The 18775-nt window shown below is 54.6% G+C and overlaps 1 protein-coding gene across 1 annotated transcript in view; it reads left to right on the forward strand.

The window, feature by feature from the left end:
- The window catches only part of ADARB2 (adenosine deaminase RNA specific B2 (inactive)), a 365767-nt gene that overhangs the window by 257727 nt on the left and 89265 nt on the right, over nt 1-18775 (forward strand). Inside the window, exon 3 of the mRNA XM_007445656.1 lies at nt 8911-9788. Within this exon, the coding sequence (XP_007445718.1) occupies nt 8911-9788 (878 nt within the window). The remainder of the gene's footprint in view (nt 1-8910; nt 9789-18775) is intronic.

The following is an 18775-nucleotide window of genomic DNA, read 5'->3' on the forward strand; positions in this document are numbered from 1 at the left end:
CGGGATCCTTTCCCCACCTGGAATCCCATTCCCCCCGTGGAATCTCACCCCCGCCATGGAATCCCATCCCCCCGGATCCCATCCTCCCTGGAATCCCATTCCCCACCCCCAGGATCCCATCCCCACCTGGATGGTTGGGAATATTAGCCGTGACTGTGTGATTGAGAACTCCAGGTTCTGGAGTTCTCAAGAAAACCCAGTTCTCCGGGACCATCCCTTCTCTCTTTCCTTTATTTTTTCCCCTCCAACCCAGAAAGGGGAAAAAAGAAAAGAAAAAGAAAAATGAACACAGCCTGTTTGAACAGTTTGTACAATTATTTAACAAGGAAAGAGCTGGATGGGTGCCTGCAGTCGAAACAATGTTTTGGCTCGTGAAACCGGAGAGACAACAAAGCCGTGTGGGGTGGGGACTGAAAGCCGGTTGGCGATGGATCTGCTGCGAGTGTGGAGGAGACCCCAGAGCAGGCAGAGCATGTGTGCCCGTGAGGGAAAGTCCAGGCGTGTCTGTCGGTGGTGCACCCCCTCTTGCTTGTAGGAGGAAAACATGGGGGATGCAACAGTCCAAATGACAGGAACACCTCTTGCGTTTCAAAATTACTTGACAGGTGGTTACCTTTGCAGCTGGAGTCAGGCCTGTGCTTGTGGGGAGCGAGAGGCTAGCTGCCTGTCACTGGTTTTTGGTGGGGCCAGGAAGCCACGGCAGGAGGGACTGGCCCTGGAGCGTTGTCCACTCAGCCTCAGATTTTAAGAAACACGACAAGCTCTCATGAATATCCCCTTCCCACAAAACACAATCACCAAAAAGCTGGGAAGCTGAAGCTCTTACCCTGACTGTTCCACAAAAGCAAAGTCACAGAACTGAGCAACCTCAGTGACCCTGTGGTTTGAGCCCTTGTTTCCTAGATGGAGGCAAGTGTGGAGGGTGTGGACAGGGTGCCAGTGGGTCAGAGCATGGCCTCCCCACTGCCCACAGGCCCGAGCTCGCAGGTCCCATGAAGCTCCAACGGCTGGTTCTGTTCTCTCCTGACCAAAATTGGAAAGTTTCTAGGACTTAGTTAACAACTTAGTGGTAATTACTTCAGTAATGTGGAACACACATGCACACCTTGTCTTACCACCCTTCTATTTACTGCGTTTCATGGATACCATGCTTCTTACATATTGAAGGTCTGGGGCCACCCCACATCAAGCAAGTCTATCGGCACATAGTTTTGTCAGAAGTAATGCCACTGCACACTTAATAGACTGCAGTCGAGTGTAAACATAACGTTTATGCACTGGGAAACCGGAAATCCATGTCATTCGCTTTATTGCAGTGGCCTGGAACTGAACCCACCGTATCTCTGAGGTGTGCCACATGTACACACACACACACACACACACACACACACACACACACACACACACATTTACTTATACATATAAAAATACACACGCGCCCCCAAGCTGACCTGGACGCGTGGACAAAGCTATTTGACAAGCACGTGGAATAGATGCCTTGAGGAAGAAAATCTTACTCTGTTTCATCCCCTTTCCTGCTCGAGCTGCTGGGGCCCTGGCTGAGTCTAGTGTCCCCGTAGGAGCCCTCTCTCCCCATCCAAGGGCAGGGGAACCTAACGGCTGCAACCCCAAGCTCCAGCTTCACAGCCTTGGGCAGTGAATCCATCCCTCAGGGCATCAGTGCCAGTGTGAGGGGTCGGGGGGTGGGGTGGCCTGGTGATAGAGTTGAGGATGGAATCAAGTAGGAGGATGATGCATGAAGATGTTTTAGGCAAAAACCTGGAGAAACAGGAAACGTGGATCAGGTTGGCTGACGCTAGTAATTAAGGCACTTCCCCTAACTCAGCTCACAGCTGAGAGGTAGAAACTTAGAGATGAGAATGATTTTTAATTGTTTATTACATGTTAAAGTACCTTTGAAATGCTTGGAAAACCTTATTTTCTATCAGCGGATTAGTCATCCCCCTTTGTAATATGTGCTGTATTGAAGACCCTGTTTTCATACATTATTCAAAGATAAACCTCCAAATTAATGCACTTGTCATAATACCTCTCATGAGCGTTGCCAATGCAGTGCTATTAATGTGCATCCAGATGCCGTGGACGTCGGGGAAGGGGTGTGTGTGTGGTGTGTGCATGTGTGGTGTATATACACATCAGGGAGGAAGGGAGGTGACAGAAGCCAGGGTGATTCCTCCTGGAAGTCTCCTGTTTTATCTTCAAACACTGAGGGTAGGCGCCTGTGTTTGGTTGAAGTGAAGGCCCTGCCCCTCCCCATGAGGTTTCACCTCTCAGGACCACCGGGTTCACCCCCTGCAGCCTCATGTCCTTGGTCCGCATTCATCTCTGCGTGGCGCTGGAGCCTGAGCCCCAGTGTGAAGGGTGGAGCTAGGTCGGGGTCGGCCCGTCAGAGGTTCAGCCTGCAAGAGGATGGTGCCTGCGAGTCCACACGCAGACCAGCCATCCTCAGGGTGGGTTTCGGCTGAGTGTATGGGAAGATGCAGGTTTTTCATTCTTCTTGTCCAGGAGGGCAACTCTGAATGCGATCTTCCTTGAATGCTGAGAAGGAGCCAGTCACTGCCCCAGCCCATCCCCTCCGTGCCCACCACTGACCCAAGGGCATGATTGACTGGGTCACATGAGGAGGGGCCGAGAAGCCCACTCCCTGTCAGGCCCGCAGAACAGCACTGGGGTCTGGAGGGAGGGAGGGAGACCCGCCTGCCCCACTGGCCTGGTCCTTCCAGGACGCGTGGGGCCCAGCTGGGAGAGAGGCCATCTCCTGTCTGCTGCCGAGCCTGACCCAGGAGCTGTCAGGGTCAGACCTGCGCCCGACCACAATGCCAGGACCAGGTGTCCCGAAGCCCGCATGGCCGCAGCTGCCACAGCCATCCCCTGAGCACCACCTCGGACCCTCCTTCCTGAGCCAATGGAGACTCCAGGCCCTGGGCTCGATCCCACTGGCCAGGCCCAACCGGATCCGATGGCCAGTTCTCTGTATCTCCTACCTACAGACGTGGTGCCGGGAAGTCTGGCAGCGTGATGACCAGAGAGATGCTGGCCCTGAGGGGGCATCAAGAAAGGAGACGCAGCTGGTGACACACAGGCACCTGCACTCACCTGGGGCCTGGCTACCTGGAGGCGACAGCCGAGGACTGGCCCCCACGTGGCCCATCCATGTCCAAGCAATGGCAGCGGGAAGCCCACCTTGACTTGGAAGAATGTCTCTCACCTGGAAAGTGAAAGCCCAGCCACAGCCAGGCCAATATAAAAGTCTGCTCTTTCCCCACAAAATGCAGTTCTTGTATGCGTTGGACCTTTGACTGTAGCACTGCCTGTGCTGACGCTTTCTGTCAAGCAGGGTGGGTTCTCCCAGGAATCAGGAGAGGGTCGATGTGACAGAAGCAGAGGGAAATAATTCCATTTCACATTTTCCTCCCGTGTCTCTGACTCAGACGTTCCTCTCTGTGCCTGGCGGTCTTCACTTTGCCAGCGATGGTCCTATTACTGCCGCGGGTGGTGTTTATCTCATGTCGTTTGAGGTTATTTGCCTCTTTCTTTCCTGATTTCCACAACAGAAGGACACGTGTGACTGTCTGGAAATCTGAGGCTGCCCACACGGACCTTCGACACGTGTGGTCATGGATGTCTTGTCGGGTTCGGCGAGGACAGGAGAGTTCCCAGGGTCAAGGCCACAACCACCCACGGGGACACAGGATACGTGGCCTCTGAGGCTGCCTTGAGGGAAGGCACTTGGCATCCAAGTCAGACGTTTTCTGGGGGGACTGTGGTGTGAGCCCCAGGTCGGGCACAGTGGGTCACAGACCCCTCACACCCCCTGCTCCCCTCCTGCAGGGCTGAGGGCCCCACCCTGTGCCTGTACAGAGAGACAGATGGACAGAGACAGACAGAAATAGAGGGGCAGCGGCGGGGTGGGTGGGGGGCCAGGTGAGCCACTAAGGGGACTTCAGTCCACTGCTGACTTTTTTTTTTTTTTTTTTCCCCCAAAGCAAAACTTTCTCAATGAAGGAAGCAGCAGGGCATTGATTTACATCCTAGAGTAGGTTTCTTTTTCCCTTGCTGACTGATAGCAAAGAGCTCACAGAGCAGCATTTTGAATAGCAGCAACCTCGGGCAAGTTACTTAACCATTCTGAGGCTGTTACCTCATCTGTAAAATAGGGATAATGATTCCTCCTAAGTAATAGGCCTGCTGTGAGAATGGAATGAGATAGGCATGTCGAGCGCTTAGTGGGATGCCTGGTGCATATCAGGTACTCAATAAATGAAAGCTATTATTAAGCAAGATAAGGTAGTCCTAATACTACCAGATGATGTTAACGCTGTTATCTGAAACAACAATGAAAACAAAAACTTGTGTTCAGGAAACAAAGGGATCAATGGTTAAATAAGTTTAGAAAGCTGATTGAGCTCTGGGGGACAGAAGGAATTCATCCTAGATGTATGCTCTATTTCTGACTCTTTGGGACCAGAGCTATTTTATTTTTGGTTCACCAAAGCCATCAAACACTGTGTTTAATAAACGCGTGGAAAGGCTGAAAACAGATTTTTCCCATCCTGTCATCAGTAGACTCAAGACTGACCCTGGTGGGATCCTCCCGGACCGGGGCACACCCGTGTCCCCTGCATCGGCAGGCGGACTCTCAACCCCTGCGCCACCAGGGAAGCCCCACTGCTGACTTTTAACATGTGCCTTTCCCAGGCTGGCCCTTCACACACGGTGGGGGGTAGGTTTCCTGCAGAGCTACTCCCAGCTCTGACATGTATGAGCCTCTGAGCTATGACTGGCAAAAATAACAGTTATTTGGAGAATGAATTCCAGAGTGGGATTAAAGGACCCACTAATTCTTACACCCTCGTATGAACTGTCCACTGGAACTGCCTCCAGTGTACAACACACACATTTTCAGAATCAGATTGCTTTTATCACACAGTAAACATTCTCTGACCAACTCCTGCACCCAGAACCCTGGGAGCACCCCAGCAGCTGGGCCGCCACTCTTCCCTAGGACTTAAAAAGGCAACGGCAGCTGTTCCCTCTTCAGTGGTCACAATCAGTCACTTTAAAACAAAGCACTCGATCTGGAGCCTGCAATGTTCACAGATTGCGCTGAAAGTTTTTGTTCATTGTCTCCACTGATCCTGGAAAAGTCCCGTGTGGGCCGGCTCTGTTTGTGCACCGCTCAGCCGCCAGCACCCGGAGTCCTGCCCACACTTTTCCCTCCCGCCTCTAGGGATGGACCACCCGGTACAAACGCCTTCTGGAGTCGGCGGGGCCTGCGCAGCTGACAGGACAAAACCCACCCCTGGAGAGCTGGGGAAAAGCGTCCCCTGCAAGAATGGGCTCCCGACGATGTGGGATCAGCATGACCTTTGCCCACATGTGCATGAGAAGGGCCATCTGTCGTGCTGGCCGCCGTGTGAGGCTAGGCATCCAGTTCCCTTTTGCATGTCCTGTGCAGACACCAGATCGGCCCAGTGTGCCCCCGGCGTACCCAGATTAAGGGTTAAGGTCGGCAACCTGCCCCAGGGGGGCCCAGGGAGCAGCCAGGCCAGGAGGGCAGGCAGAGACTAGGCCTTTCCCTGTCCCCACCTCAGGGTGAGCCTGGCATTCGGCCACGGGCTGAGGAGCAGAGCCCTGGGCTGGGGAGATGCGTGGGTCCTGCAATACCCAGACTTGAGGAAGCAGGTAGGGGGCAGCTTCCCCAGTCTTCCAGGAGCGAGCCTTCTCAGCCTCTAGACTGTCCACCTCTGGGTTATTCTCTCTGACGCTGGGTGTGTGGAACCTATCGACTCAATGGAGGAGAAAATGCGAATCATTTCCTGGGTCAGGGAGGGGGCTGCAGAAGGAAACGTGAACTTGTGGGATCAGAGCTACTGTAAGAGGATCGCATGGACCTGGCAGGGACCTGGCAAAGGGGCGTGGGGTCCAGCAGAGCCAGGCTGGCAAACCTCAGCAGCACCAGACCAGCAAGGCAGGGTCCCCCCGTCGCCACCCCTCCTCGGCCCGAGACTGCATCACGGGAACCCGTGTGTCTCCACCCCTTCTTTCTGGGGGTCCTGGAAGCCCAACTAATGAAATAAGCAGGGAAGTTGGGCCTTGACAAGATGCAGCTTAGAAGTGTCTGCCTCCCTTTTTCCCACCCTTTTCAAAAATGCAGTTGACTCTCCTCAGTGTCAGGGGTTTTGCTAAGTCCTTTACGGGTGTTCTCTAGCTCAACCTCATAATAAGCCCTAAGGCAAGTGCTTCCAAAACTCACATTTATCCTCTAAAGAAAATGGAGTTCGGGCAGGTGGAGGGACTGCCCACGGTCATACACACCAAGGTCGGGGGAGACTGTGACCTCTCACCTGCTTGACCCCAGAGCCGTGGAGTGACCACCGCCCACCCTGCAGCTTCCCTGACCTCATGCAAACTCAGGAGGCCAGTTAAACGGAGCATCTCGGCCATGTTGGGGGAGCAGAACCCCTAATCTCCTCGTTTGCAAAAACCAGCAAGTGACATCACCCCCAGAGAGCATATCAGGATGGAGCCCAGAAGTCTGCACTCCCATCAACTTCCATTAATTACTGATTATCGAGGAAGGGGTCTTCACCCACGCTCGGATCTCCGTGGCTCGCTTTAGACTTTAAGGGTGACAGTCCTAGGATGTCGAAGAGAAGAGTGTGGAAACAGTTTCAGTGCACGTGGAGGGGGACCTGGGTCTGCCAGGCTGTTCCTCCAAGATAAACCTCCTCAGAAGGCTCAGAGGACATCTGACACTCCAGCCACTTTAATCACACTCACAGCCACACTCAATCCCCACGTCATGGGAAATCAATAAGAAATTAGAGAGCTCCCAGTGAGTTTCTGGGCAATCTTCTGTGGGCTTCTTGGATTGGGTTATATTTTTTCCATCTTTACCTTCAGTTTGGGAAACTGCATTGTTATTCCCATCTACCACTCCTTGGCCCGAAATACCCCAACTGGCAGAACTCCTTGCTGTGTGTGCACCCAATATGCACAATGACCAAAAAAAGAGGCTGAGACTCAGTGTTGATACTTGGAAGGTAATTATTTCTACTGAAATAGACTGTAAACAAATGTTGCCCACCTCTAACTTATAAAACGCTCAGGTTCAACCCTTTGAACAAAACGACGTCTGCAAACCAACTGTTTTACAGAAGCAAACTGCTGGAGGAATGCTGATAGCCCGCCTCGCAACTCAGAGCAGCTGAGGTTGCAGCAAACAGAGCTCTGAAGTCGGAGCCTGATGCTTTCCGTCGGGCACACCTGCTGGGGACGACGTGGTCAAGGAGGGCTGGCCCCGAGCTGGAGCTAGCACGCCTCTCTAGGGCGCCAGTCTTCAGCGTGCCCTGCGTGCCTGTGAGATGATCCTTCTCTCGTGGTGACCATCCAGCAGCTGCACCGTCGGGACCAGGTCACTGACCCAGCGCGTCTTCCCGCTGCCGGCTCTCGGTCTGGGGTGAGGGAGACAAGCTCAAAGTCTGCCTACGCGCTGTGGGCTGGCGGTAAAACCCCCTCGGGTTTCCACTTGCTGAATGAGTTCCTACGGAGAAATCTGCGGGCATCAAGGTCCTGCGTGGCCCCAAGCCTGGCCGCTTCCTCCCGTGTCCGTCCACGCTGTCATCAGAGTTCCCCTCGGCATCCCCCTCTCCCCAGCTCCGTGTCTGTGAAACGGACAAGAAAGTGACTGAGTTACCGTAAAATCGCCTTCCCAGCCACAGCAGACGTTCCTGGATGCAGTCACACCTCCCCCCATTAACCGACTGTGTGTCCCTGGGCAGCTGTTTCACCGCGTGGGGCCTCAGTTTCCTCTCCTAGAAAACAGGGCCATAACCCACCCCGGAGTGCATTTTAGGAGTGAGGGGCCAGAGTGAAGGTGTGAGTGAGGTCAGGGAAAGGTAACCCACCGCCCAGCACCGTCATCCTCAGAGCCTCTCGGGAAACCCAAGGGTCGGGCGTTCCAGAAGCACGTCGGCCAGGGCAGCGGGACGCACGTCTGTGGCCATGTGGGGACCCACAGCTGAGGTTCCCTAAATGGAACAGATGTGTCGGAGGAGGGTGGTCCAAGAGGGCCAGACCAGAAAACTAAATTGTCATTACCCACCTTCCTCACATACAGTTAGCAAATGATGATTTTGCTAAATTTGCTTCATACCTTTTTGTGCAAAAGACAGAAAACCTCACAGATACAAACGAAGCCACCCTCTGGGCCTGTGTTCCTCCCTGTGTCCCAAGGGAGTTGGGACATGTCTGAGCTTTACCACCCGTGTGGAGGCACGAATGCTGTGTAACCTCTGTGTTCTTATAACTCATTAACCGTAGCCTCTGGGTATGATTTTGCAAGTTGCTTTTATCATCTAACATTATATTTTAGAGCTTCATCTACGCAGAGGCATCTAGATCTAGTTCACTAAAGCCTAAGTGCCACCCAGCGTCCAGGGTGTGAGCACACGATTCCCTCGCGTTCCACCCCGAGGGCAAGGCCTCCCTGACCTCCGCGTCGCCCAAACCCGATGGAGAGAGAGGCCACGTGTTCCTTTGATTTGGGGGGTCTAGGGGCCTGTGCAGGGACCCGGGGGCACTCGGAGAGCAGCTAGGAATGGCCCCGAGTGGGAACACACTCCCCGCCCGCATCCACCCCACTCGGTCCACTCCGGGCACCTCACGGGGCGGGGTCCCATTCTCTGGGCCCTAACCCCCACCTGCAGGGGTGCAGTCAGTTCTGCGGGCCTGTGATCCAAGGTGCTGCCCATGTGGTCTCCCCATGGCCTCCAGAGAGTGCCAGGCTGGCTGGTGTCCGGAGGCCGAGTGTTGCAGGGGGTCACCTGCAACGACGCCCTCGGTCGGGCCACAGCCTCGGGTCACGCTGTCTGTTCTCACCTCCAGGTACCAGCAGCGCCGACGTGAAGGAAAACCGCAACGTGAGCAACCTGGAGGCCAGGCTGCCACCCTCCGGGGACAGGGCCCGAGGGGGCGCATCCGGCCTGAAGAGGAAGCGGCCACTGGAGGAGGGCAACGGCGGCCACCTGTGCCAGCTGCGGCTCCTCTGGAGGAGGCTCTCGTGGTCCGTGGCACCCAAGAACGCGCTGGTGCAGCTGCACGAGCTGCGGCCGGGCCTGCAGTTCCGCACAGTGTCGCAGACCGGCCCGGTGCACGCGCCCGTCTTCGCCGTGGCCGTGGATGTGAACGGGCTCACCTTCGAGGGCACCGGGCCCACCAAGAAGAAGGCCAAGATGCGGGCAGCCGAGCTGGCCCTCCGGTCCTTCGTGCAGCTCCCCAACGCCTGCCAGGCCCACCCGGCCCCAGGCGGCACAGCCCCGGACTTCACCTCTGACCAGGCCGACTTCCCTGACTCCCTGTTCCAGCGGTTCGAGCCCACGGCCCCCAGCGAGGGCTTCCCGGGCCGCCGCCCTGCTGCCCCCGACCTCTTGTCCACAGCCTGCCGGCGGGGCCGGCTACTGGGCCGCCCGCTGGACCTGGACCTGGACCTGGGGGGCCCCGTGACTCCAGGTGCGAGGAACCCAGTGGTGCTGCTGAACGAGCTGCGCTCGGGCCTGCGCTACGTGTGCCTCTCGGAGCCCGAGAAGAGGCGCGCCCAGAGCTTCGTCATGGCCGTGAGCGTGGACGGGAGGACATTCGAAGGCTCGGGACGCAGCAAGAAGCTGGCCAAGGGACAGGCGGCCCAGGCCGCCCTGCAGGCCCTCTTCGACATCCGGCTGCCTGGCCACGTCCCCAGCAGGAGTAAAAGTCACCTCCTGCCTCAGGTGAGAGCTCTCTGGTAGCTGCTGGCGGGCAGCGTCCTCGGGGTGCAGAGGTGCCCAGGAGCGGGGACAGGGAAGCAGGAGGACCCCCTGCTCTCTCCCTGTGAGTGGGGGGCGCCCGCACCCCCCCCCAGACAAGCCAGGCACTGCCTCTCCTGCTGCAGCGTCGGAGCCGTGTGCCGGCTCTGGGGAGAGAGAGCCTGGAAGCGTGTGAATGGAAAAACTGTTGGTCCCGACTTAGCAGAAGGAAGGGAGAGCTGGGCAGCTGGTCACCTTGGTGATGGTGACACTGGCTGTGCAGGGGGCAGTGGGGGCAGCAGGGGTTTGGGGCGGCAGGGTTCCTGACCCCGGAGAGGACTGAGGGGCAGGAAGGCCCCTCAGTGACTATCTGCGGCTGGGCCGAGGGAGCCTGCGGTGGGAACGCGAGTTCGGTGCTGTTTTGGGCTGAGTTTCTGGCTCCGGAGGCTGGAGGACGCTGCCTGAGCCGAGGGCCAGGCGGAGGGAGGAGCTCCGGGCTGGGACTTGCCTCATGCCGCCTCCAGGGCCTCCTCACACTAGAGAACACGCGTGCTCCTCAGAGAGCTCACCTCCCTCACTCGGAAGTGTTTCGTGCACCGTCCTTGTGTCGGGAAGTGTCCTTGTACCACTTTGCAAGCTCTTCCTTCCTATTCTTGTAACTGCTTATTTATGCAAATTATCTTTTTTCTTACCATTTTGAGAACTATGTGTGGGCATCTCTAATGTATGAGTTATAGGAAGTTATTCTCTTTCATTTTTGGCATCAATGAAGGAGAGAAAGGTTTTACAGTCAAAGGCCTTTAGCCCAGCTCAGGATCCATAGTCAGAACTCAGCACTTGTAAGTCATTGCTCAGATCAGGGCATCTTCACCTCACAGCACCTCAGGTAGAATCCACTATTTGCCTCAGGAGGTCACGTGTCCACTAGAGAAAGCAGGGCACCACCCAGATTCAGGCAACTGGAGGGGTTCTGGACAGTGAACCAAACAAATGCACTAGGACAGAACCCTATGTTGAATCACGACCAGGAGCAAGCATCCACCCATCCATCCATCCATCCATCCATCCACCCATCCATCCACCCATCCATCCATCCATCCATCTTTCCATCCATCCATCCATCCATCCAACAAACATTTATTTGACTCTGGCAGGTGCAGAGCACAAACGGGCACAGCAGACGTTGGTCTGGTCCCCACAGCTTGGCCGTGTGAAGGTTCCATTGAACAGGGAACCCCATGAGGGGGGCAGCTGTTTCTCCTGCTACCTCTGCCCCCAAATCATTCATTTATTTTCAAATATTTACTGCACCATCCAGGAGCGGATTGGAGGCGGGTAGCCCATAACCTCCATGCATCTTGCCTTTCAACCCACCCTCAGATAATACACAATCCAGGGAAAATCGGGTGTGTGGCGTTGACATGAGTCCCCGCCAGAAACACTGCAGCCCTGCTGTCCCTTCCTTACTCCTCCTCTTTTCTTCTCTTCCTCCTTCCTGCCTGGCGTCTCCACCCACCAACCACCATCTATAGCTCAAACCCACCAACAGCTCCCAAGGAAGCCCCTTTGCCCCCCACGGCCTGGATGACCCCAGGCTGCCCTTGGCCCGTGTCCTCCTGCCACCGTCCCTGGAAGGCCCCCCTCCCCACGGGCTGTGGGCACCCCCTCCTCCTCTGCCCGATGCTGTTTAGCAAGAAGTGTCCTTCCTCCAGCTCCCACTGTCCCCCCCACCCCAACCCCCATGAGTTGAATGATGTCAGTGAGTTCCAGCCGTGATGCCTTTTCCTTTCATGTTGTCAACCCTGAGCTCTCACGATGCAGGAACCAGGCGGCACCACTACTTTGTAACAGTCATTTGACCCCAGAATGGAGCACATCAGTTAAAGCCACAGCCACTAAATTATTTTTCCCTGACAGTCCGCTAACACCCAGACTGGATGATGGAGAGAGCGGAGCAGCAGGAAGGCTGCAGCCCGTCCATCACACCAGACCCGTCCTGGAGGCTAATTACCTGCTCCCCTCGCCCCTGCAGCAGGGTGGCGGGGCCGGCATGCCAGGCGCTCAGGACCAGGCGCCCTCTGCAGCTTTATTAAATTCGAATCCCACCTTGGACATGGTCTGGGTTCAGGGACTGAGCTTCAAAAAAAAGATTCCAAGGGTCCCTGTAAATGCTGCTTTGCTTTCCTCCTCTGCCCAGCACCATCTACACCACATGCTTCCTACTCACGCAGGTCCTGGTGGCCAGAGGCACAACCTTTGTCACCTGTCTAACTGCACCATCAGCACCTGTGCCAGGAGACAAGCCAGGCCACCCAGCCCTGGCAGGGCCCCCAGAACTGCCGTCCACACCCCCAGGAAGGACAGCTCCCACCACTGAGCTGTGAGGGACCCTGCCCAAGTCTGGGTGGGGTGGGGGGGAGGCGGGGGGTGGCAGCCGCGGTCACCGCTGGAGCGACACAGCTTCTGGACCTTGGGTCTCAAGCTCAGTATTTAATGCTCTCTGCCCGAAGTCTGGGTTCTGCCCCACAGGGAGCGCTTGGTATGCAGGACACACCAGGGGTCTGCTTCTAAGGCTCGCTCGCTGGCTTCTGCCGCTGCAGAAGCAAATGAAGAGATCGCGCCTCTGCTCAGGGCTTTGAACCAAAGGCTCAGTCTCCTCTGAGTGAGGTGTCAGAACCGTCCCTGGGGGAGCTCCCCTATTTAAGTGATGAAAAATGAACAAAAAACTTATAAGGTGTCGGTCGTGTGGAGAGCATGTGTAAAACACCACTCCGGGCCCGGCTGCTGGAAATCCAGGACCAGGCTCCTGCCATGCTGATCCCCACGCAGGTGGGTCAGGACCTGCTCTGTCGGGGGCCCTGGGCTGTTCGGCCTCAGCCACAGAGCAGATCACGGCAGGGCCAGCTCGGTGGGTCGGATGCTCGCCCCGTTGTGAGGACAACTCTGAACAACATAGCCCCCCAGACGTCCCTCGGGTCAGACCCCCAAGAACTACCACCCTCGGCGCCCAGACATCACCTTCTGTGGACAAGTGAGGTGTCTGCCCGGCCAGGCTGAGGTAAAGTTTCAGCCTCCATTCTAAAACAGTTCTGAAGAATAACATTCTCAATAAAGATTAAAATCACAGGCATCAATTTCTGCGGTATCAGATTTCCACCATTTCCTCAACCTGGGGGTTTTCTTAGAACCAGGCTGATTAGTTCCTTCAATTTCATGAGATCTGACTTCAGGTCTCTTTGCCAGAGTGATGAGAACACGACTTTATTAAATTCTCTAACGGCACAGGCCCAGGCGAATGGGCGCTCTGCAAATACCAGCTGACACGGTGAAAGAAGAGCCCAGGGGTTGGTGGGAGAGCCAGCCCTCAGATTTCCTTTAGGTTCACAGGAAGCTTGGAAGCAATAAAGAGACCATGTCAGAATATAAATGCTCATTACCTGGAACATCCTTGTTATAAAAAAAACAAAAGTAAAATCACAAAATCTAGATCTCTGTGGTCTTCACTTCCCACCCCTAGCAGGAAAAGACTTAATAACAGCGTTAAATTCAACCAGAAAGGCTTATCTCTCAGCATTTTGGCTCCGTGGAAACAGAAGAGCTCCCACGTGATGAGAGAAGAAAGAAAGTGACTAAAAATTACGGTGATGCAGGAAGGGGGAGAGGTGGTGACACGTCGCCCCTCGTTTGAAAACTACCAGGTTTATTATCTTGTTCCTGAGTCTGTCTTCACCCGCAGTGATTCCCTTTGTTTGTTTGGTTTTGTTTTTTTAATTTCCATGTCAGGCTGCAGTGGAACTAACAGTGTCTCAAAGATTTAGTCAAAACAACTGAAACACTTTCTCCCTGAGAGTAAGAGGGGGATGCCTTTAAAACTAACCATGAAGCCTGCTTGCTTCTCAAGCCCTTTGCAGGTCCTTCTAGGGAGCGGACGTCCCCCTGGCCATTTCTCAAGCACTCGGCACACTTAACCCACACCTACTCTGTTCCCTGGTGGTGCAGCTCTCACTGCTGGGTTGGGGGGGAACCATGGGGACATATAACATAATGGAAGTGAACAGTGCTTTCAGAGTTTAGCATTTTATAGCAAACTTGGATCAGAGCTCCCATACGCAATCCATTTCATGGAATCTGCCCCCAGAATTAGCTGAATTAGACCAGGGGCCTGACTGTCACCTCGTTCTCAACAGCTGCACATTGGGACACAAACAGACCTGCTGTCCTCCCAAAAGCCAGCGTGACCCCCGCCGCCCCGGACACTTCACAGGTTGTTTTTGTAATTTCACAGTCCTGCCTGTCTGTCTCCTTCAACAGAGGCAGCACCTTAACTGCTGTAACACAGAACTGTTAATATGGATGCCACAAATTAGCGTTGGAGCTGTCCCCAGATTTTAAATGGGCTTGGATTACAAACAGTGTGGAAATCACACCTACTTGGCTTTGAGATGGTTTAACACTGTCCGAGATGTTCTACCCAAGGGCACCCTGAAATTGCAGCAAACGCCTGCGGGGTCCCCCTCATGAGCCCGGGTGCCTCACTCTCCCAGACGCTTGGGTCGGCTCTGCCCTGGCCGCATGTCCAGCCCCAGCAATTCCAGAATGACCTCCGAAGGACAGCTGCGGCTTTACAGGTCCTACAAGCAGAAGGGGACAGTCCCGGGTCCTAATTATTTTCCTGAAAAGGGCTGATTTCTTTCTGCCTCAGCAAGGCGTTCCTCATGGCCACACTTTCTTGGCTGTTTACCTTCTGTTTCCCTGGGCGGTTGGGATTAGGACGGGACCCCACCGCATCCTGAGACCCACCAGCACAGCAGACCCCGACTTAGAGCGACTCTGGCCACAAAGACCCCAAGCTGAGGAGCTGGGTTCCTGTGCATCTCTAGACAGAGCAACACATCTGGTCTCTGGGGACCCCCCCTGAGCCCTGCAGGCTTTGGCAGAAGGTGCCGGGGGTCTGGGAGTGGGGTGGTGTACAGAACCCACCTACCTTCCCTGTCCTCCCCCTTTTCCACCTGGATGTGCACCCTCACCACCACATTGCCCCAAAAGCCCGGGCGTCAGGGAATCAAATGTGTCTCTTCCCTTGGAAATCACTGGACAGGTGATCTCAACACCAAGCTAATTTTGGTGATGCTGGTTATAAAGAACAGGTAGAAATCCATGCAGGCAGCGTGGAGATGTTGTGGTTGGTGAGAGCCAGGGTGGAGGGTGGCCACTTGCCTGTGAGGATTTCTACTGAATTTGTGGGGAAACACAGAAACTGTAATATTCATGTTTTACTTTCAATGTGCACAGAGTTGAAATTTAGCAATTCAGGATTTTTATAAAAGTATATCTCTGTCTTAGTCCAGTCAGGCTGTTGTAACAGAATCCCACAGACTGGGTGGTTAATAAACATCAGACATTGATTCCTCATGGTTCTGGAGGCTGGACATCCAAGATCAAAGTGACCACAGATTTTGTGTCTGGTGAGAGCCTGCTTCCTGGTTCACAGACGCGTCTTCTCGCTGTGTCCTCACCTGGAGGAAGGGGCGGGAGCTCTCTGGGGTCTCCATCATAAGGTCACTAATCCCATCACAGGGGCCCTCCTGGCTCAGATACGTACCTGGGGCAGACGCTGGCAGGGCCTGTCTAAGCTGACCCAGCCTGGACCCCAGTGCCCAGGGTGCAGTAGGTCCAGGGGAAGTTGTTACTTCCCACCAGCAGGCCCTGGGGTGTCCCACCCCTGCAGCAAGGCTCAGGGCTCCAGCTCCAGGTCTAAATCTCTCATGCCGGGGTGCCCAGGTGCCCAGGGTCCCAGCAGCCTGTCCGCCTCCCTGTAACTCTTCTGCTGCTCGGCCATGGCCACTCTGCCCCCTGCCCAAGGCAAGGCCGTGATTATTCAGGCAGCCTTCTTCCTTTCAACACCTCAGCTCCGCCTGTGTTCTGTGGCCACGCACACCCTCTTGTGGTCCACAAGGAGGTAAAAGCAGCCTTTTACAGAAGGAAGACACCTACCCTCCCGTCCAGCCAGCCCTGACCTTCCCCACGGCGTCTCCTCAGTAGAGGCACTGACGGCCAAATGGGAGAGATGGGTCTCCTCACGGCTGCCACACACGGAGGAGTCTCCAAAAATCCCTCTGCAGCGAGGGTGTGGCAGGCTCTGTAGATGCTAGCAATACACTTACGCACTGACACAATGTCCACACAATACAATTTATACGATACAATTTGTATAATGTGTGTACAATGTATACACAGTACAATTTATATGATACAGTTTATATAATGTACACACAATGTCTACACAATATAATATATAGGAGGTAATTTATACAATATACACACAATGTCTGCACAATATAATTTATATGAAATTTATAAAATGTACACACAATGTCTACATAATATAATTTATGTAATACAATTTGTACAATGTGTACACAATGTATACACAACTTATACAATTTGTACAATGTACACTCAACGTACACACTTATAAACATACACTTAAACATGATGGATATAATGTACCATATACATTTATACAATAGCCCCCACCATCTGAATTCCTACTAAAAGAAGTTTGGTACAATTTAAGTTAGAAGAGTTAAGTATGTATTTAAGCCTATATGTTCCCAATACTGTGTTTGGTGTCTTAGTTAACGTGACTGTTGATCAGTCAAGCAGAGACTGTAAACCAGGCTTCGCCAGTTACCTCATTATTCTACAGCCACGAACGACTAACACTGGTGATGCCGGTGATGATCCATGGGGATACTAGGAGCTGGTATTTATCAGGCATTTACTGTGTCATGTGTTGTTTCACACGCTTTACGTATGATAGCACATCCGGGCCTCACAGAAACCTGGCAGGTGGCACCACTCACATTCCCTGTACAGACAAGGATGCCGAGGGGCAGGAAAGCACAGCCCTTCAGCCAAAGTGTGGCTGGTGAGTGGTGGAGCCGGGAGGTTGGTCCCAAGGCGGGCAGAGACCCTCCCTCAGACCCCAGACTGCCCTCCCCGTAGGCTCTGGCACTTTTATGTTTGTCGAGAAAACGGGACAGCGCGTGGCCCCCGGTGATGGGAGCGACACAGGGGACACAGTGTGGGCAGGAAGCAGGAGGAAGCAGGTGACTTGGAGGGCTGGCAGAGGAAAGGGGCTCCTGGGGCAAGGGCCACCCGCACTGAGGTGGCAGGGCGGCGGGGAATTCGCCGGCTCCCTCTCGGGAAGACCACCTTTGTCAGTGCAGAGGCTGCTCTTGGCCGGGTAGACAACAGGATTTGTCGGGATGGCCAGGTCCCCTCTTCCTTGGGGACACATTGTTACAGTGAAAAGGAGAGACAGCAGAAAAGAGATGACAACTTGGAGAAAGAGGCAGAGGAGGTAAAGAGGAACATCCCGAGGGGAAAGCACCTCCAGTCCAAGGAGCCGTGGGTTGTGGGGGGAGACCCAGGAAGAAGCAGGGCGGGTTCCCCGTGGCCGCTTGCCTCTGCGCCTGCCCGAGGGATGGACATGCCATGGGTGGAGGGTGGGAGGGAGCCCTGCAGACCCCATCTCCACACAGATCCAGCTCCGTCGCCCAGCTGTGCCAGGCGGCTGTGCTGTCCTCGCCCTGTAGGGCCTCTGGGGCTGGTCTCACTGGCCCCCTCTGCTCCCCCGAGGTCCCCAGGACTCACACGGGGTGGCTCTTTGTGCTGAGGGCCCTCAGATGGTGGGATGTCAAGGCTCCACGGGTGCCAAGTGTAGACCCACCATGCGGCTACTCTGACGAGGTTGACACTGGCCTGGAGCGCAAAGTGGGTCTGAAAGTTGCCCTTCAGGACCTGGATCCCCACTGTTGCTGCCTCATTGTTGTAACACCCGCTTCTTCCAGGTGGGTTTAGGTTGTGCAGCACAGTGACTCAGTTATACACACACATATATGCATATACTTTGTTTTCAGATTCTTTTCCATTGTAGGTTATTACAAGATATTGAATATCGGTCCCTGTGCTGTGCTGTAGGACCCTGTTACACTCGGTTGTGTTTTTAAGGCAAATGCAGCGGCTTCCCCAGTTCTCTCTGGGCTGCGTTGGGACCTGTGTTCGAAACATCACCATCCTTCATGACACAGGAGGCAGAGAGATTCTCTCCGTTTGGAGAAAGATGCGCTCACGTCCCCAGACCTCATCACCTCCCCCCTCCGTCTCATCACCCCTCATCCCCGCATGTTTGAGCCCAAATGGTGCAAGAAAAGAGGAACAATCATTTGTAGCAATAGCTCAACAATTAGACATTTTTAAAATGCATTTTCCACATTAATGCCCGCCGGGGAATTATGAGTTCACTCAAGTCCTCAAAATTATAAGCCTACAGGACAAACGTTACAAACACCAAGCAGGAGAAACTTCTCTTTAATACAGGGCTGTTTCCCCAAGGTCGTGATTACAGCAAATCAGTGATAAAAGTCATCTTCTGCCAGCGGCGTCAGTCTCTCCGCATCTTAACCATGTTTCATTTGTGACCATTTCAGAAAAAGGACTCTGGGTTGCCTGGTCTTGGGTAGGGGTTTTATTCAGTTACCTAAATGGAGAAATCGGAGAGAATGTGCCTCCGTAAAGCGCACGAGTTGGCCTGCAGCATCCGTGGAATGTCATGTTGGGTTCACAACAGGGTCATGAAGTGAACAGGCAGGCGGAGGCAGAGGCGCTCGGCAGCGTGGCCTTCCTGCCAGCACAGAGTTCGCCCCAGGCGTCTAGACAGGAAGACGACAGGAAGGCAAGCCCGCCCGGATCTCAGCAAAGGCACTTTCTTCCTGCCAGCTCTCAGCCAGGTGTCCAATGGCCTAGCCACTCCAGGCCGTGGGATCCAGGCCCCAGAGCCAGGAACAGCCCCGGGGCCAGGAAGCAGGTGCCCGTGGAGGACTCACGACAGCAGCAGCTGGGCTGTGAGGACGTGTGATGGAGCTGAAAACAGAGCCAGTCGGGGTGGATGGATTCTGATGGAACTT

The sequence above is a fragment of the Lipotes vexillifer genome, unplaced genomic scaffold, assembly GCF_000442215.2.
Source record: "Lipotes vexillifer unplaced genomic scaffold, Lipotes_vexillifer_v1.1 scaffold646, whole genome shotgun sequence".
NCBI lineage: Eukaryota > Metazoa > Chordata > Mammalia > Artiodactyla > Lipotidae > Lipotes > Lipotes vexillifer.